The sequence below is a fragment of the Drosophila ficusphila genome, unplaced genomic scaffold (assembly GCF_018152265.1).
Source record: "Drosophila ficusphila isolate 14025-0441.05 unplaced genomic scaffold, ASM1815226v1 contig_414, whole genome shotgun sequence".
Classification (NCBI taxonomy): domain Eukaryota; kingdom Metazoa; phylum Arthropoda; class Insecta; order Diptera; family Drosophilidae; genus Drosophila; species Drosophila ficusphila.
Window position 1 is genome coordinate 15327922 of NW_025064328.1, and position 21334 is coordinate 15349255.

At 41.7% G+C, this 21334-nt stretch overlaps 1 protein-coding gene across 6 annotated transcripts; it reads left to right on the forward strand.

Moving 5' to 3' along the window:
- The first annotated feature begins 185 nt into the window (after window positions 1–185).
- On the forward strand, window positions 186–21323 carry LOC108101877 (ion transport peptide). Of its 6 annotated transcripts, XM_017206412.2 has the most exons (4): window positions 6074–6431; window positions 7808–8080; window positions 17653–17870; window positions 18724–19325. In XM_017206412.2, the coding sequence occupies exons 2-4, from the start codon at window positions 8060–8062 to the stop codon at window positions 18863–18865; spliced, it is 381 nt and encodes a 126-aa protein (XP_017061901.1). In that variant the 5' UTR covers window positions 6074–6431; window positions 7808–8059; the 3' UTR covers window positions 18866–19325. The 6 variants fall into 6 exon arrangements, with proteins under 6 accessions (XP_017061902.1, XP_017061903.1, XP_017061901.1 ...); XM_017206413.2 differs by lacking the exons at window positions 6074–6431; window positions 7808–8080 and adding an exon at window positions 186–290; XM_017206414.2 differs by lacking the exons at window positions 6074–6431; window positions 7808–8080 and adding an exon at window positions 2884–3930.
- The last annotated feature ends 11 nt before the right edge of the window (window positions 21324–21334 follow it).

Genomic DNA, 21334 nt, shown 5'->3' on the forward strand with positions numbered 1-21334 from the left:
GTTGTCTTGCGTTTTGTGTCTCGGGGCTCTTTGTAATCAGCCAATACTAACCGCGTATTATGCAAAACCATCGGCACCACCCCCCGGCCCACCGCACCACTTCTCCACCAAGCTGCACCACCAACCCCAAGCCCTTGCATCCGCTGGATGCGAGCGACGTATAAAAGCGACTTGGCCAGAAGTTTCGCAAACATTTTGGCATCGACAGAGTTTTGTGCTAGTCTCGCCGGGTAATATTTTGTCTGCTTGTTCCGTTAATCCGTCAACCCAGCGAAAGGGCTCTCGAAATGGTGAGTAGAAACATTCATTTGGGCCATGGAAAGGTTTTGAGGGAGCAACTCTGAGAAAGCCATAAAGGATGGATTAGATCTGAGACAAGGACACAATGATGTTTAAGTTTTTAAAAAGAACTTGTTTTACAACATCTTATAAACTTTTTTTACCTTGAGACAATCTATTTTGCTGAACATGTAAATTTTTTCCATTTTTTCGAGATTACCAACACGTTCAGTAGAACAATTTCCCACCTTATCCAATAATTATTACACACTCTTGATACGAGTGGGACTTAAAAGCCGTTGAAATAGACACATAAGCCCATCGATCGATTGATCGCTTGCGGTCGGTTGGCGGCTGTGAGGGGCTTTGGCAATATTTTCTGAGCTGGCGTCTGGCTGAACGGGATCTAAAAATAGATCTAGTTTCAATTACAGTGGAAACTAGTTTGGCGGCGTTGGCGGTGAGAGAGGAAAAGCCATCGCGTCTCGGGCGTTTGGCAATTGAAAATTGTTTGGAATTGCTATTTATGTTGTGGCGCGTCTCTCTAAATGGCATCGGTTATATCTGGATTTCCTAAGTGCCCATCACGAGTCAGAGTCACGAACCGAGATACATCTGCAGATCGTTTTCGCTTTGACCTTTGCGGAGGCTCTGAGAAAGTGCCCGAGTCCCGAGTCGCGAGTTGGGAATCTTGAATCTCTCGAATCTCGAAATCCGAAGCTTATGCCTGGCGTTTCCCTACAATGTGTTCGCCGCTCAAGTGCCCGTGGTTTTAATCCATTTTTATCATTTGCGTGTGCGCCGCTCATTTAGTTCTCAAAAGCGGCAATTAGCCCGCTCAACTGCAGCTAAATTGACCGACCGGTCAAAGTCAAGTCATGAGTGCACTGTTTCTTATTTCTCATTGCTGTGGGACTGCGGCATTATACAACCTTGTCCGGCCACATATCTCCAGGCCGGGACACACGTTCTATATGCTCCGATCGCACCTGGTGGCTTGCGCCACATTACAAGTTTGTTGACACTCTGCTGACGTATACGTAATATTTCTAACTGCAAACTTAAATATGCAATATATATAAGAACTGTATGATATACGAGCCGGGGGCAAAGCGTGAGCGCCGAACGATCGTAAATTTAATTGTGAGCAAGCCTACTTTGTATGCCCATAATGATTTTCATTCGCAGCTACATGTACAGTCAAACTTCCATAAGTCAGGCTTGACTTTTGGGGGAAGGAAAGAATTGCCAAACGATTTTAAAACCAAAGCTCAGTGAAATGGTGCTTAAATATTGGCTTTTAAAATGGTATCTAAATAAGTGAGAATTTTAATTTATCGTTAATTACAGCTTAAAATTTTATATCGGAATGCCTAGAAATAAATTTTGTTCTCAAAAAATTTATTTTGCAAACTTAAGGGAAAATACGAGTTTTAGATGTTGCTCTGTATGCTTAGTCGCACTCAATAGTATGCGCGGGTGCTGGAAAAACGGACGGAGTGATAGCCGAACGGAAAGTCAGACGGAGGGACAGTGGGACACAGCGGAAATGGTCAATAATTTGCGACGCAAACTTTTTACACACGCCTTACATTGCGCTTCCAGGCCACTCCAACTTCCCTGCGATTCTTCTAAACTTTCCAATAAAGTGTGTTGGTGTGGATGGGAGGAGTGGCTTTTCCACATATATGTAGAGAGCGGCTTATGCTCACATTTTCCTTGCGAGAGACCGACTTACAGTGCTTCAATTTCAATTGAACGTGCGCATGTGTGCGTGTGTGACACGGTAAGCCAAAGTCAGTGGCGTCGATATCCGAGTCCGAATACAGGCGAATGGGGGCCAATTACCCCGGTAACCCGTTAAACAACGACCATGACTCGCCGCTGGAAATGGTTGGGAATATGGATATGCATGTGGACTTATCACCCTCGAGCCACTTCCTTTGTTCGTTCCAAAGACCCCTTAGAGGCGGCTGTCTCCCCGTTCTCGTGCTGGATCGAGGTGGTAGTGATACTGAGGGGTGGGTGGGCAAGATTTGGGGCCGCATTGTCTCACAGACACACAAACTCTCGAAAACGAAACGAAAAGCGAATCAGACCGCTGGCACATGCGTGCTCTTTCGAGCAACCAACGTTCCATATATTAAACGAGGAGAGATCTTTCAGTTCCTTTTTAATTGTTTTTTAGCTTCAAAAAACGGAAAAAAATTGAAATATTTGAGATATCTTAAGAAGGGGCCTAAAAGTAGACAACGATATGTTTCAATCCGAATATAATTCAAAATAAAAAATGTTTCTTATTGCAACGAACTTATACTGATTGCACTCTTTTCTTCAAAAAACCATTTCGTTTAAAAAATATTCCATAGCACATACTTTAAAATCGTTGGTTATATAATTAAATATAATAAACTTAAAGCAGTAAAATTATAAATAAGGAAGAACAAAAATAAAAAAAAGCACGTCATTCGTTATGCTAAACTTTTCTGTCCACCCTCGTCCCCCCTCACGCGATCTTCGTGTGGTCGGGTGAGTGTCACTGTGTGTGTGCGATGGTGTGCATGGCAGAACAGTCCCCAGCATTTTGACATTTAATGTTTGCAGTTAGTCTGCTTTCGTTTCTCATACGGTTTGGGGTTTTCTTTTTCTCTCCTTTGGCTACGCCGGAAAATCCTTGTGTTACGTTCGCGATCGCGTCCGTTGCCTTGGCTGAAGCTATAGATACAGCGCTACAGCCAATATGCAAATATTTTAAGCTAAAATATATATGTGAGCTAAATAAATACGCAAATCTGTCTATATGAATAATCAGAGCGATCGTGAGAATTGCGCTGGCGTTGCAGGTTCGCAGTGTAGTTGTAAAGTTGATGTGGAGTGTCAATTATGTGGAAATATATATACAAAGATACCTCCAAGGTGCGTGTGTATGTGTGACTGTGCGAGTTCCTCCTGGCACTGAATGTCACTAAAAGGGAGGGAGGGAGAGAGATAGAGGGAGTGGGGCATGCTCTCTTTTCAGTGCGTGTAGATCAGTTACCGCCAGCAACAGCAGCGAATCAACAACAGCAACAAAACAAGCAAACAAACAAACAAACAAGCGACAATTCACATTCATTCCCATTCATTGCTGCTATTATCGCCAGTTTTGCTTTGCTCTTTCACCACGCACGAATTCGTGGGCGAGGAAGAGAGTGAGAGTGGAGCGCAGAGAGAGTGGAAAGCAGCGAAAGAGTGTCGCGTGTGAACCGTAAGAAATGTCAAGGGGGAGCGGCGGTAAGTGGAGCGAATGAAGTGGAAGCAGCAGCAATCAAAAAGTTCGCTCTGGGAACGCCCCCTTATGACGCCCCCTGTGACGCGTTATCAGCGGACACCCAACAAACACAAAGACTTGACCAAAATCCACACAAAATGGCGATAAACTCAAGTGCCAGAGAATTCCCGCGGGCCTAAAAAAAAAAAAAAAAAAAAGTTCGCTTAAAAATAAAAGGAAGTAAACAAACTCGTTTGTGTCCCACAAATACAACAGTGCTCGAACCCCCTGAAAATTGAGAGATCCCGCAAAACCCACCAGAATCAGCGATAAGCATCCGAAAGTTTGGGTGGCCAGTCCACAGAAAACTCCGCTCACCAAACTTTAAACAAGCGCCTAAGGTAAGCCCACCGAAAATACCATTTTGCATTCCAACACACTTGGAAAAACATCGTGGCTATCGTTAATTTAAACGTACATGAAAAAGAAATGGTAATTATTTAAGCCAAGCTAGGTCAGTTATGTAAACTTGGTTATGAGAACATGTTTAAATATCATTTTAACTTACCGAAATATTTTTGTTTATTTTTTAAATTTCCTTATAATAATATAAAATAAGGACAAATTTTTCGACTTATTTGTTATCGTTTTGATTTAGTTGGCGATCTTCGTATCACAAAAAAGTAAGTTTTAGTTAGCTTTGTTTTGAGAGCTTATAGTTCAAAATAGGATTTTTGAATGCATTCCGGATTTGTATTATGTTTTTTGTTCACTGAACAGTAATCGACATTTGCAAAGTTGTCCGTTTGTTGATTGTTGGCTTTTGCATTTAGCATTGTCACACCCTTTTTACAAGTTCAGCTTTTGTTCAGCTTTTTGATCGTGGGTCTGGCCCACTTGGAGGTTAATAACATTGGGGCAGGCAAGTACAGTGAATACGCAAATAGCCGCGACCCTGTCCCTGGCCCTGCATTACTTTTCCGACTAAATTCGGATCCTAAATGAGGGGCACAAATTCGTGTAAAAAGAAATTGTTACAAGGTCAGTAGTTCGAGTGTGCGAAGCTTTCGGGAAAAATATATACACTTTAACTTATCATGATTTTGGTGCGTAAGTTAAAGTCAGTTAATCCAAGCGAGGGGCTATACACATATTCACAAGTCAAGATTCTCTTGAGGCAATTTCCGGTTCCGTTACTTAAATCTGTAATGGGTGCCCCATTATGTTCGTTTGAGCGTACATGTTAAGTGTCGCTATGTCACAGCTTTTATGATAACTCTCATCAGCTTTTGCGTGTGGGAAACTCTTTAATCTGGTCATCAAATTTGTCTTCATATCCGTGGAATTCGTTTTATTCAATTGTAAAATTTAATTATTTGATTAGGTAGAACCATTGGCATTTAACAAACTAATTGCTTTATACATTTGTTTGTTTTTCTCTTGTTCATCTTTCTTGTAAATGTTTTTGATAGAATCTTTTTGATTTATATTTTGTATTGCATACTCCTCGGGTGCGTGGTAAGCCCCTCTTTTCATTACGTAGGACTCTATTTACAGTTAAGTAATTCTACCAATGCCGTATTGCGCTTCAGAATTAATCGTAAACCCGTTAATCTGCTTTTATTATGACGTTACTTTATTGAGAATTACCATCATAATTTAAGCGAAAAGATCTAGTTTTGTGAGATTAAAGTGTAGACTGTCACAAAGCAATGTTGAATAATATTTTCCATCGATCGGTATTTTTCCATTTGTTGGAATTACTTCCTCCAGATTAGGAGGAATTGAGTCATTCAGAATTAAAACGTAACTTGTTAAATGCCCCGGAATCCTCTGACCCTAAACCTTGATTCATATTATGCTAATTGAGCGGCGATATCCCACCCGATACGGCAGTAACCAAAATTGGTTCTATTTAATAACAACAATTGTGGGACTGGGAATGTCCAGCGGGGTAAAACGGTACGATTGCATGATTAATTTTCTTTAATTCGAGTAATTAAAAACGAAAAAAAAAACGTTTTGTTTCATAAGGTTTTGATAACTCACAGGACTGTTTTAAACTATGCTCGAATGGCTGAAGTTCCGGCTTGTGGCTGGAAAAAGCATCGTCATCGTTCCCCTCAGATTTCTGACCGAAGTTTTCCCGTTCTCGCGCAAAACAATAGAGATTGCTCTGCAATTACCGCCATAGATAATTGCATTGATTGGCAATTAGGTACAATATAGGTGTGAATGCATAGGGGAAGCCCTACGGCCGCAAGAACAGTTATACCGGCGGCAACAAGTGGCTTGAAAAGAGAGAGAGAGAGGCGCGAGAAAAGAGAGAGGGATTGCTGCAGAGATGTATCTATGAGATCGCCGTATTGCGGCAACATGTTGCTGCAACCACTTGGATCGTCCAAGAGCAGCACACACACAGATACGGATTCAGATACAGATACAGATACAGATACAGTATCGGGCGCTGCGAGAGTGCTGCCAACAGTGCTGTCGCCGCCGACGTCGAAGCCGACTGCGCGCGGTCCGCTCACTTAAAATACAATGTTACCGCCGAGTGGCGACGTAGTCCTTAAACGCAAAGCAACAAGTAAGCATCGCAAGCAAGTTGAGATTGAGATACTCCGGTTTCGCTTCGGTTCGGTATTCTGTTTCCATATCGAATGTAAAGAAAAGAGTGTGTGCTCGCGAAAAAGATATAACCAACAAGTGTTTTTGCCCAGAAAACGCGAGTGAAAAGGTCAGGAAAACCGCCAGAAAGGTCACCTGCAACCCGCTGCATAATCGCAACCCACAACCTGCAACCCCGAAATTATCGTGCCGGTCGGTGCCCAGCACTGAAAATCGAACGAATCGCAAAGTTTCCCCCGCCGAAAAACACAACAAACAGAATTACGAAAATGTAATAAACGTTAAACGTTTAATTATAAACAAAAAATACAACTCGAACTTGGAGCAGCTTTCAAGATTGGCAGCAATTAACATCAAGCGAAATAAAGCGAAAATAAAAATCACAAATGGCACAAATCCCGATCGAATGTGGAAAAGTACTGGGGCCAAAGAAAACAAAAAGGGGAAAACATTAAATAACAATTATAAGCTTAATGCGTTTGTAAATGCAGAGGTGGCTCTGCTATTGACCAATCCCCCAATGTCCAAAGCCAAATACCAATTGTGTCTCGGATCTGTTATCCGTAATCTCCGACTGCCTCAGTTGACCGAATTGCCAGAGGGCTGGGATGCGGGTAGCCGAAACTACCTGCTGGTTATGGCCATCATATCACCACTGGCTCGCTGCCCTTTTCGCACGATGTTGCCACCTTGCAGCGGCAGCGGCAGCAGCAATCTGAGTTTCTTTTGGTTACTGCTTCGCCTCATGTTGGCCAGCCAGCCTTTTGTTCCACTTCATTCTGTGTGTGTGGTGTATGGTGTGCGGTGTGCGGTGTTGTCAAGCGACCAGAACAACTTTCGTTGATATTCGACCGATATTGATCCGGCGATGATGTCATAAGTGGACCCACACCCATGCAGTCCCTAGGGACTTGGAGTTGGGAATTCGGGAAGGGAATTTAAGACCCTGCTGGCTTGGCTGACTTGGCTGACTCGGTCGTTATTTCCTCGAAATCTCGCATTAAATCGCATTTAACCGGCGTCTATCGCTGCCGCCAGTTTAATAGTGCGTGTGCAACAGGAAATATATATTTTATGCTGCCGAGGAACACACACATTTTCGTATGATGTGTGTTTTGTATGTGGCTGTATTTATTTTTTGCGTGCAAACACTTCCGACATTTTAAATGCAGCCAGCGAAGCGATCGGACCGGCTAAATAAATCAACATCAGCAAAGCAGTAGCAACTGGGCCCTGCTGCTTTTGCTTTTGCTTCTGCTGCTGCTTCTGCTGCTGCTTCTGCTGCTGCTGCTGCAGCGGCAACCCGTTCATCTCCAATGCATATAAATGATTTTAATCAACGGCAGCGGCAGCAGCAGCATTAATAACAATAAATGACAATCAGCGATCAAGCGTTTTACACATATGGACTTGTAAGGAATACGAACGCAAAAAAAAAAAAACCAACAGAAAATATTCCAAAGGCAAATTTAGACGTCAAGCCGCGACGCTTTAATCGGTGATTGCTGTCAATCTTTTGCTTAAGCCGATCAGTAATCCAAATTGCATAAGAAAGAGTGATTAAATTCGAAATACACGCTGTCAATCAAGGAAAACGCAACCGAGTTCGTGGGAAAAGCAGAGCTAACGTATTTGTTTCAATTTTAGATAATCCACAATTAAACGCAAGCATCTGCGGCCAAACAACTTACTTACTTACGAGCTAGGAGCCCGAGTTCGGCAAACAATAAAACCAAACTGTGTTACAACCAGTACTTAAACAGCAAAAAAGTACTTAAGCAAACATTTTGTTTCGACATTATACAATAATTAGAAACCCAAACAAACGACCTCTTTCTCTCGGAAAAGGGAGCAAGCAACAAACAGAAACAGAAACACACAAGACACAAGCCGCTCGTCATGAAGAAGCTGTCACTAAATGTGAGTATCAATCTGGTCGGGCCACAAGAATTGACATCAACACTCTATATATACAGTGCTTAATACAAACAACATGTTGTCCCAACAAAGGGCCTTCCCCCAAAAGGGGGCGTGGCGCGGCGTGGGGGAAGTGCACTTTTCAAGTTCAGGAACGGCACTCGGAGGGGGAATCCGAATCCGAATCGGTTCTGACGGGACCGTGTCATGTTAATGAACTTGAAAAGACTCTCGATCGCCGCGGAGATCATGAAGATCCAGAAGGCGGATGATGATCACCATGACGAGGTTGCTTTCTTCACTTCTTCACTTTTTAACTGCAGCCGATGACTGTTGGCGTTGAAATCAAAGTGCAGAATCGGACAGCAAGTGGAAAAGTTGAGATGAAGCAGCAGCTCCCCAGTCGCCAATTTAATGGAGACATTCAGGTCAATTGACAAGTCTGACGAGCTGGCAAATAAAAGAATCGATTGCTCACTTAGGACCGAAAGGGATCAAAGTCCAATCTAAATAAAGATTTCTTAGAAATGTTGTTAGTGATGTGATCACGCTTAGCGTTTTTTTTTTCTTTTCGATTTTCTTGCGATTCGAAAACCCAACTCCGGAAATCTGGGCTTAAGCTTAGCCTTAACATTAATTAAACCCTTTTAGAGATAAAATATTAATCATTTGTTTCTGTCAACATCTCATATTACATTCGCACGTAAGATATTAAAACATAGATGCAGGCGCAAAAATGTTTCAAGACTTTATTAGTTTCAATGCTTGTGTTTAATGCACATTATTCTGTTTGCTTGCCAACATTCTGTTCAATTTTGTAACAGAATAAAAAGCAAAATGTAAGCAGCGAATCGACCACTAATTATTGGTCACCGGTCAATGGATTGACCTTCGACGTTTGCGGCTTGCCAGAGACTGAAGTGGCTCTAATTGAATTCAGCGATAAATCACTGCCACGCGCCACCTCGGTCGCATCCCAGATCGCGGATCGCAGAGATCCTCCTCCGCAACTCTGGCTAATTGAAAAGCAATTGTGGCGCACTCAACTAGAGGCGTGTGCGGGTCTCCTCGGGGTTAATGTGTGGTAGGAGATACCGCGGGCAGAGTCCAGATACAAATGTATTTCGCAGATACGCGACTTTGATGTTGGCAACTCAAGAGACCGCTTCTCCTGCGCCACAGTCATTGGCCATATATCATACGATATACAATATGCATATGCTTTTAGCATGCACGCGAGTATATAGCCGTACTCTGGCGATGCTCAAGTATAATTGTATGTTTGTGCGCCTCATAACATCTGCCAACTGTTCCCGACTTGTCGTTTGGCTTATTTCTGCAGTTCAATGCCCCAAAACCCTGTGGCCTGCGGTTAGATTGCCGGCCTCTTCGATTGTTTATTTATTTGGGACTTACCTTGCGTCATATTTCGGAAATAGCTGGATTAACCAAAAAGAGAATTAAATTATAAGTAACAAAAACCAAATAAAAAAGTAAGAAGGGGAACCTCCTTCAAAGAGAGCTCCATAAACACACTTAGTCACTTAGTCACTATATTCACAACTTCACATTGTTTATCCATCTTGCATTGTCTTCGTCTGATATAATATATTTTCTCTCCTACCAACTCCATGACTCAACAATAATTCATTGAATTTGGAGTATAGGGGCGTTTATTATGGGAAATTACCCTTAATCATTGGCAGCAATTCACACTGAAATTGGCTGATGCAACCGCAAGGTTTTATGGCCTGTCTTTTATAGCCATGGCTCGCTAACTCCTAACCAGCCATAAAACGCACATATCTCCACATATAACTATCAATTTATGCTGAACGAATCAATTAGTTAGGCTGCCGTTCTTGTTTTTTTTGATATTAACAAACGATCGTTAAATTATTAATTGGTTCTTATGTCAGCAGGCAAATAAAATGCTGTAATAAGCCATGAAAATTAAACAGCAAATTGACAAAACGTCATTAAAACTTCATGATAAACAATAACAATAATAACAGCGGCAGCCAAAACAACAACAACAACAACAACAACAGCGGTGGGTAAAAAAAAATGACAAAGGCGTCTGAAAACAGGGGCCCGTCGAAGTTAAAAAGTTGGAGACCCACGACAGGTTACCAAATACGTGCATGTATATGTCTGCGATATACAAATGTTAATGATTGATTTTGTGTCATGTAATCGACTTGGGGAGCGGGCTGAAACTAGTTTCAGGCATTTAGCCAATTTAATTGACGTCAACTGGCCCGATCTCCTCGCGCACATTTCTTCCGTCCTTGGCCGTACGACAATTGCAATTGCGATCGCAATAGTTGTTGCGGCGGCTCGGAGTTGTAGGTGACCTTATTAGACCAAGAGAATTGGCCAATGGAAAAACCAAGCCGTGCACCGAATGGAATGTAAAAAGCCCAAAACCAAAAAGTCAGTTAAGCACAGGAAAAAATAATGGTTGAATAATAAGTTTAGAAGCCAGTGTACATTTTTTAGAGATTTATATTCTTTGTTGCCACAAAAGAAGCATATTATGTATTCAATATATTCCAAAGCACTCTGTAAGGGGCTCCATATTTTCTCGCTGTGCATCATGCCGTTTGAGACATTTTTAGGATTCCTGAAGTGCACGAGCGATTGTATCGGATGTATCTGTATCTACAACTCAGGCGCTGAACATATTGGTTTTAGCCAGCTTACTCTGCTGTTGCTATCTGCTGATTCCTTTTCCACGTTTTTATTCACACCCGATCGATCGTTCAATGGCCCGCCTTTGTAATGGTTCTTCGATTGTGATCGCACTTTGTCAATGACTCATTTCCGTTCTCGCTGCCGCGACTTGACATTCGCGGTTTGGCCAATAAGCACACTGGTATTTGCCAAATTGTTGTTAAATTTCAAATATAGGTCGTCGCTTTGGAATATTTCAAATATTTTTGGGTTGTATTTTTGTTTCGTTAATTGGCGCCACGTTTGGCGAAATTGGCAATAAGTAATACCGGAAAAATGCGGAATGAACGGGGGATTTATATTGACATAATTTGATAATTGACAGAAGTACTTTTACTTTAAGTCGAATAAACGCCTGAAAGTTTTTCTTGATTGTTCATCTTGTAATAATCGATTCTAAGTTTCTCCCCTTCTTTTCTTTCTGAGTTATTAATTCTTAAGACTTGAGGCCAACACTTTCCCTTCTATACTGTATTCTATTTCAAACCTTAAGCTCTTTAATTGTGGTTTCACGAGGCGTTTACTTTTAATCAGCTTAGGTGTGATTCCGAGTGAGTGAGGATTCCGCGAATTTCTCGATCGCTGGCGACCGAAAATAAGCCACACCTTGTTGGTCCCCCGCCGCCTTGCCTGCTTTTCGGATCTTTCGGATGAGAAGTCCAGCTGCGGGGCGTAATGGCCCTATCGAGAGCTCAACACCCGCTGCGTTACGTTTCATTAATACGATTCACGTAGCCATAACACTCAGATCGAGTCCGAATCGAAGGGGCAAAACTTAATTATGTGATTTATATGCTTTTCGATTTTATTTAAAACAAAGCGCTCAGCGCGGCAGCAGCAACAGCAACAAAAACACTGAAAATTGGCACAATCAGCGAAAAGGCGATCAGCTTGCACATTTTCGTTCACTTTTTTTCGCTCTCTCATAATATTTTGCAAATAATTTCCTCAATGGACTTGTTTATTTATACGCGATTTCGAGGCGTATAAGTAAATATCTGTGAGAGCGAAACGTGTGACACGCTTCTGTGCGCCGCTGCCCCAACATCTGCCTCACATTCGGGCACAAGACACGAATTCCGACTCAAAACTTTGGCTCAAAGTTGGCCGCCTCGTTGCAAAAAAAAAAAAAAAATATAAACAAAAAACCGCTCTGAGTCGAGTATGATAATTTGGCTTGCATTTGGAAAACAAGCTGAAACCAGTTCGCCATGCTAAATTGTTTTGCTTTCAATTAAACTAATAAAAAGTCAATTGTCGTGTGTGAGTGCTGCGAGTATCTATGTGAGTATGTGAGTGCGGGCCTGTGAGTCTGTTTGTGCCAAATGGTCGCCCAACTGGCTGGCAAAATCGCGCGACAACGTCAGCAGCAGTCTATAGCTATATAGTAGATACAATATGGCCAGCGGCCAGCGGCTGCATTTCTCGATCGCATGTGCTGCCATTGCTGTTACGTTGGAGCGGGAGACAGAAAATGGTTTCAGATCTGGCAGATTAATTGGTGGGCCAGTACAGCACGGCGTATGGGTGATGCGGAATTTGGAATTCCAGTCGTTAACCTAAGGGCTTGCAGAAATGTGTAAAGTAAAAAATTTATCTGAAATATCACCAATTACTGTAGATAAATACATAAAGGATTCAGATCGATTTAGAACTTAATATTATATAACAAGTTTTCCTGTAAATAAAACCGCAGTTGCATAATAATAGAATACGATTAGATCTGAGATTTTACAGAATGTGTAGCAATTATGAATCAAAACATGGCATTAATTAAAGACTTAGCTTAGCTTGAGCTGATGCAGAGTATATCTAACAAGTTTTTAACTCATTAAATAATATAGAACAAGCGCAGTTTAAAATTGAGATGTAAGCTGGCTAATAAAGCTCTAAAATGTATGCAACGAATTCCTCGAGCTTATAAAACCGCCTTCATTATCAAGTTAATAAGGCGTCATAAAAACAATAAACTGCTTGAGGGCAATTTATTCAGAGAACCTGCGGAAATTACTCCACTTATGACAATTAACTCGAGCGCTTAGTCACTCGTTTTGTTGACCAGATAGAATCGGTTGAGAAATTTCCACTGGGCAAGTTGCAGCCACTCGTTTCTGGCTGATTAATTCACTTTTCCGTGGAGGCGAGAGCGGAGCGGCAGGGGAAAGCAGGGCGGGGCCAAACTAGTTTAGTAATGGCAATTAGATATTCCAGCAGCGCGCCAGGACAAGTGCCGCTCTCCAGCGATTTTTTTAACGGCTTTTAGCCGGGCAACTTGGGCCGATAGGCATTCACATCACGTATACGCCTGGGTGTTCCACAGCTCGCTCTCCTCCGCAGCGGCGATCTCTCAGATACTCAGATACTTTTCCGACTGCGCCAGACTCGCTGTCGTCGTTTTCATCGTCTTCTCGCTGTGTGCGTGCGTATCTGTGTGGGCCGCCTGATAAGCGGAGCGGTGGCAGTAGCCATGCAACCTGAACAGCCGCTCGCGATCTTCAGTTTTATTTTTGTGTTGCCAACAAAAGTTGATTGCTCGCGCGTCGTTCTCGTTTCTGTCTCACCTTTCTGTTTGGTTACTCGGCCTTTCGGTTGGAGTGTCTCGTGCTGTTTGCCGACTGCCTTTTGTCATCGCAGTCGAAACTGTTTGTCCAAGAATTAACCAAAGCGAGCAGCAGCCGAAGTGCGCGGCCAATTGCCTTTGGCAGACGCCGAGATCTATTGCGAAACGGTCGCTCGCCATTAATCTCAATAGCATCAATTGGATATATATTCAGATCAATTGACACTAGCCATGCCCTCCGCCGTCGATCGTCCCGCGGACGGAAGCCATAGAATCGCTGCAATGGCAGCAGTCACTGTGAGTGGGGAGGATGTAAAATAGCTGGGAATTGAACAGAATTATCCCAGGTCTTACAATAAATATCGTGCAAGTGCTAAGGAGAACCTAGGGGGTTCTTAATAACTGTGGGAAATCTTTTCAACCTATACAAATGATCAATTTCAGCAGCTAATTCGTTGTAGTCCAATGAGAATACGGAACAAATGTTATTTTTTTGTAATTATACAAGATCAGTGAATTACGTTAACATCTAATTCTAAAAATCTTTTGATTTTCTCTTACGAATCTGTGAATAACAACTCATGAGTCCGAAACGGTCTCATCTTATCTCCACCGCAAATTCATCTTAGCAATCATAAATCTAAGCAAAATAAAACCCAACTCATGTGATGCAAGAGAATATTTACTTGGATGATATGCGAAATGTGTTGGGTGAGATTTCCAAGCTTTTTCCCCGGTGCACACTGGCTTCAGCCGGCCTCCAAGATTGGGCTTTCGACTCGGCCTTTCCTGTTTAGCATATATCCCAGAGATTTCATGAATAAATGCATATTAATCGAAGACACATATCATGCAAATTGCTGATGGAGCGCTCATAGCCCGAGACTCCTGCGTGTCCGTCAAATTAACAGCAGCGCTTTGTGATCCGCGCAGGCGCAGCAGCGAAATGTGGCAGCAAGTGTTGTGCCGTTGTGCCAGTTTAGCATATAGACGATATAGACGCTGGTACCAAGCAGTCTCGCCACGAATGTTTATGTATGTTTTTTTCGCTGTTGTTGCCGCAAGTGGTGTTGTTTCTGCGCGCCTAAGCACTTTTTAGTTGCGCTGATGAAAACACGACAGCAAACAACGAAGGGGGCCTGTGTTTTATGTTTTGGCTTTCAGCTTGCCATGCTTGCGTAGCCAAGCGTTAAGATATATACGAGTAGTGCAGTAAAGCACAAAAACATAGGTATATTGCAACCTACAGTAGTATAGCTGGCGAATAGAATGCACAGCTTTGCACAGTTGCTTCAGTGCCGCTTCAAAATCCACTTAATGCCTGATGATATATCTTTATCTCACGATAACATTTCCCGCATACCGCGACTACTTATTTTACGGGGAACTGATAAGAAACTGCTGGACTTGAACCCGCCGTATTCCTATTAATAGACTATTTCGTGACAGCGCCGAGGGGGCGTAGCAAAAAGACGTTCTGTCTGAATGGGTCGACCTTGAGATACCCAATGATATTGCGAATTTACCAAGAAATACGATCGGTTGAAGAGAGGGAGTGATGTTTCCAGCCCAAGTTGAATCACAAATTTAATCGTTTAAAGTCTCTCATCTATAAACATTTATTTTCGTCATAAAAAGTCGAGCATATCCCTTGGCCATTATTCCCTGGGCATAACAATTATAAACTATTGCGCAAAACAGAATTGACAATCCGTTTTTCTGTCATAATTGGCATAATTATTTTTGGCTCATGACTTCATTCAATGTCGCCTGGCAGCAGCGACAATAAAATCGACGTCGAAAACAGCAATCAAATCAGAGTTGAATAGTGTACAATCAGACGGCAATCAACAACAACATTAGCAATTGGGAGGCGTGCGTGCGACTCGCTCCAATGATTCTGTGGCATATGTATTTATGTGTATATATAGAGCATATGGACATAGATGTGCCTGGAATTCGAATAATGGGATGGCTTCGATGTGCGACACGCTCGCCACTTGAAATTGCTACAAAGCGCCGACTGACTGACTGAATAAAATCAATTGGCAGCTAATCAAACGTAAAATGCAAACAAATTGCCAGCACATGTCAATGGTAATGATGATCAAAGATGCTAAGTGCTATGTGCCATATATTTGCTGCACTGCACATCGAAGAAGTAAAATGTTTGTAAAAAAAATCCCAAAAACAAATGAAATATCCTATCCCCTTATCGCCCTTTTTGCGAAGATGACGCCATTGGATCGGCGGATCAATTCATTCAACTTCGCCTTCAACTTTCCCTCGCCCTGTTCGTTGTTATCCCCCTCTAAAACCCCCTGATTCAATGGACCATGTTACATTATCTTTGACGCAGCCGGCAAAAGAGCGTTAAAAATAGCCGCCTGCACTGAACGATGATGCCATAAATCGTGCAACTCGAAGCCAATTATCACCAGATGCTTAAGCCGAATCCATCGGGGAAATTCGAATCGAGTCGCTCGAACGCAAGCTGTTGCACTTTGCACTGGGACGTCGGTGGGAGATCTCTGACGAAACGACTGCTATATCGTATTATTCAGTTTGGGTTCCCCGCTCGGCCGCAACTTGCACTCTTCCATGCGGAGGCCAAGAGTCGCCCACACACGCGGGGGAATCCACATGCCAATAATGCGATTGGCGAAAAAACCACTAATGGGGAGTACCTGAGGTGCAAATGCCCTTTAAGATTACTTAAAAATTTAAATCAATTGTAATTAAAAATTATAAATACTCTCGCGGTTAACCGCAGTCAGTCAGTTTTTGGCAAAGCCAGACTTTCATTATATTAAGGTTTTTCCATTCATTGTTGGGTATAACAACCTGATTCATACTCCCTAACATTTAAAGCAAATAGAGATGAAATCTGTGCGTATCAATAAGGGTCAAATGGAAAAAAATTTATCTTTTTCTCAAAATATTTTTATATTTTTAAGTTACGACTTGAAAACAAATATTGACTGGCAAGTTAAACCTTTGAAGTTTGTTATTCAAATAAAGTCTAATTAGCCCAGTTTGAAGCATACTTTCAGGGGCGGAAATTCCTTTTAAAGAAATCAATATAATTTTTATAAACATGCACATATGTATTTCTGCTAGGCCATCGGCAGGCGACTGATGAACTTTCTTAGAATTTTCATTCGCGATCTTCAGTCCCAATGCCCCATTCCCATTTCAAGATCCCCATCCAGCCATCCAGCGGCCATAAATCAGCGAACAAATTTGCTCAACTTAATTGAAGACATCAACAAGGCAATAAAAAACCAATTTGCCAAAGATCTAAGAACGCGCAGATCGTCAGATTCGACAGCCAAAAAAATTCGTTAAAACACTATATGTGTTTAAATCATCGGCACAAGAGCGCAAAGTTGTTTTACAAATTTCATGTTGTTGATATTCTCGCCTGCTTGTTTCTAAAATAGTCGACGTCGTTGTGTCTGCTTTGGTTTTCATTCAGCATTTCATTTTTCATTTTTCAGCCGGGGCTCGAAAGAATTTCACACATGTCATGTGCAAACGAGCAATTGGCACAATGCGCAATGGAAAAATTTGCAGTTTTAATCAAATTATTCAATAGTTTGGAATGCCGCAATGGATGATACTATATACTATGTCTGTATGAATGTGTGAGCGCGCTGTAATTCCCGAGCGGGCGCGCAAATTGATAAAATATGCAAAGTAAACAAATACGAGTGTGCACACTCGTATACGTAGAAGTATTTTTTTGGGGGCCCGTCCGCCCGTAAATTGGCTCTCCTTTGAGCCGCCAAAGCGCGGCAAACTTACATCATAAATTAAGCCCGCCGACAGATGGCAAATAATGCAATAAACATTGAAATCGCCGGTGCTATTTATAGAGTTCTCCTGCGATAAGATCGTCTGCGGCTGCGGACGGCCAACTGCAATTGCAATTGCACCTTTCGTGGATGGGGGCCTTATTTTTAGCCAGTCGGCAGACGGCTTTGTCGGACGGGGTCTATTTATAGGGTCGCCGCGATGGGGCAAGAGGCAGCTTGATTGCCACCTGGCCACCTGGCCGCCCCTGCCCTTGCCCCAGTCCTTTGGCGGCAAGTTCCGTGCACGATCCGCAGGACTTGGCTTGGCCCATATCCGCTTACCCAGTTATCTGCTAGCCAGCCAACCTAGCCAGTTAGCCAGCCCAGCCAAGTCAGCCAGTCAGCCAGCTAGCCAGTTAATTGATCGCACCTATAAATAGCCAGCTATTTTTACACGCATTTCCGGTTTCCCACTCTTGCAGATGTGTTCCCGCAACATAAAGATCTCGGTGGTGCTGTTTCTCGTCTTGATACCAATCTTCGCCGCCTTGCCACACAACCACAATCTGTCGAAGCGCAGCAATTTCTTCGATCTGGAGTGCAAGGGCATCTTCAACAAGACCATGTTCTTCCGACTGGACCGCATCTGCGAGGACTGCTACCAGTTGTTCCGCGAGACGAGTATACACCGATTATGCAAGTAAGTACCATCCGAATGTGGGGTAAATACATATCTACGGTTCAACTAACTCAACCCCGAAGCAGAGATTCCCTTACAGCGTTCAAGGCGAGCCAAAAAAAGACACTAATTAGACTGAATTATGATTCAGAGTGCTTAAGTGCAGACCCTGACACAAATGCCGGGGGTCTCGGGAAACGCTCTCTCTCGGGACCTTCGTTTATTTCGTTTATTTCTAAACTTTATGGGCTCTTTCCTCGCCCACCCAGCTACTTTCTCCTTGACTTTCGCGCACAGAGAAAAACGGCAGCTGACCACAGTGCCAAGTTGGATTTTTTAGCTTTTCATTTCTTTCTTTGATCTGAAATTATGATTTTTTAAAGGGAATTTGAAAGCACAACCGATGAAGACAATAGATGGGATTTCTATTTGATTTTATAAAAGAATCCTTCAAACTTTTAATCTGTGTTACATATCGTATACGTAATTTTTAATTTTAAAAAGCCTTTACTATTTTTCTGAACTGCATCCTCTTTTCGGTTCTTCAGTTCTCTGTGCGACCTCCTATATCTGTATTTCTTGTCTATTCGATGCAGGGCCAATTGTTTCGTCCACGAGACCTTCGGGGACTGCCTGAAGGTGCTGCTGATCGACGATGAGGAGATCTCTCAGCTGCAGCACTATCTGAAAGTGATCAATGGATCACCCTATCCGTTTCGCAAGCCCGTTTACCACTAGACACCTTTCCTTTCTGCACTTTCGTTTCCACTTTCTTTTCCCACTTCCGTTTCCGCTTAAGACTGATTTTCCTGATTTCTTATTTTACGTTTACGTTTTCGTTATGTTTCATTATGGTTTTCGTATTTAATTTTAGGAAAGACTGCTTTGATTCAAAATGGTTTGGCGAGTGCCTAAAAGTGCTGTTAATACCCGAAGAGGAAATATCAAACTTACAGCACTTTCTGAGAGTAGTGAACGGCTCGCCCATATCCTTCAACATGGGTCCGCAAACATAACTCTAAGTCCCGCCCCCTCACACACACACACAGCCCCAAAACACGCACAGGCAAACACACACACAGTTGAAATTCGCTGCGAATGATGTGGAATGGAGAATGGGAATCCAACTACAACCACAAATGCAGAGCCAGAACAAAGAAATCTAAAATATTAAAACGCCCAAATTTAATTCGTACTTATTTATTTAATACTGTATGCACTACAGTTTTTACTATATATGTGTTTTTTTAAAAACGAATTATTTTTATTAATTTATTGAGAACGTTATGCGTTTGTTGTAAGTAACATAATCGGGCGAGTGAGAGATGAGTGACGGAGAAGACATCGCACATCTCCTAACTCCTCATGTAGAAGCCGAAGTATTTATTTTTAAGTATTCTTAGCTTGTTTTCTTATTATTGCGTTATGCGTTATGTATATAAAATAAACAAAACGAAATCCATTGTTTTTAATCTATATAATGTAAAATGATAACTCTTATTTTTGTATTCTATTGTAAAATCAGCATTTAAAATTTATATGTTTTACACAATTTTCCGAAAGGGCAAAAGATAAAGCTAATCCATTGTACACACACACACACCGCATACGAGACCGAAAGTATTTTGCAAATGTATTACACTTACAATTTTGTGCTATTTTGTAAAGTTAAAACCCCTAACTAGCGTAAATCTGTTGGCAAAAGTGAATATATATATGCCTATATGTATAACTACTACAGAAAAAGCCAAACAATTATCCGCATATTATCAACCATAAGCAAGCATACTAATTAAAACAAAAAAAACGCTAGAACGCAATTTGTGCAAGACACAAACAAAAACCACTGGTAAAAACACTCGAAAAGCACTGCATTCAAAATGTGGCAGTATCGATTATAAACCCCATGTAAAATAATAAAAGATAATTATTTGCTGGCTATTTGAGAGCATCAAAATTGTGATAAATGAGAATTAGAATGCAAATGCGCGACGCAGAGCAGCCAGAGACCCAGGGACATACGAAAGAGATCGCTATAGCGGCGGCGAAAGAGACCAACAGCCGCCAAAGAAAGGGATCGCAATAGAGGAGGAGAAAGAGCCGGCGACTTGCGCGCGTTTCTGGCGCTACAAAAATCGCCTGCTTACCGTTTTTGTTTTGGTACGTTTTTATTTTATTTTATTATTATTTTTATAATACTTATTCATGTTCGACTTTTTTGATTTTGAACAAAATTTTTAATTTTACACCAAAATTTTGGTCATGTTGCTCCAACTTTTTTAAGCAAACATGAAACCTAAAGTATAATTCTAAGAGCATTTTTGCAAGGTTTTGAAGCATTTCCAACAAATTTTTGAACGTTCTCCTTACTTTTTTGAGAATGTGTTTGGAAGAAAAGGTTTTGTTGCAATATTTTAAATTACATTTAGAGCTGTGTGCAATTTGTTTTGAACTGCCACAGCGCTTGAACACTTTTTGACATTTTGTCTCTAGTTGCTAAGCAACATATGCTAAAACCTCAAATAAAATTGATCCATACTAATCCCCTCTCAATCTACCAACTCAGGCAAGAATGCTTCGGATCGCCCTTCTTCAACGCCTGCATAGAGGCTCTTCAGCTGCACGAGGAGATGGACAAGTACAACGAATGGCGCGACACCCTGGGACGCAAGTAAACTGCGACTTTCTGGGCACTGGCACCGTCACTGGCACGAGCAGCTACTTAATTCTATAAACTATTTACTAAACTACTATTATTGATAACTGTGGCAGAACACGGCACGGAACAATGGCAACCAGGAAACGATCGACCCGCGGAATGTGTACCACTTAAAGAAATAACTAAAAACTAACGACTAAGCTACAGGAGAAAGCTGATCAAAAATGTTGAAAAAAATGATTAAAACAATTACTAAGCTATTACACGATACTTATCCGCACCGATATCGGAAAGTGAAAATTGGTTTTTGTCTTCTTTTACTATTCTCTGTCATGCACATCGGTCCGTTCAGCAGTCTCGTGGAGCTCTTAGTTTTGGTGACTACGAGAAATTATAATAACTTTTTAGTTTTTCGCGCAAATTAAAGCCAGAAAAGAAAAGCCTACAAACAAATAAGAGAACGAACAAAAAACGAACGATCAAGAATCAAAATGTCTGATGTAAATAAATTATTTTTGTCTTCTTTTAAAGATTTCTATACATACATATTTTTAACGCCTAACTATGTTGTACATTTCTTTTATTTCTTAAGCTTAAGTTAACTCGTTACGGCAATAAATTCTACGTTCCACAATCCCCAGATTTGCACACCGGCAATAGAACCGAAACACACACCTGAGAAACCCCACACGGCATAATCCGATTCGATTTTATGTATTATTGCATACGCCCTACAATTACATAACTATTATTTAATTTAAACTTGTTTGGATCTAGTCGTAAAATATAAATAAAGATTGTATATTTCAAGAGGAGACGGCAGCGA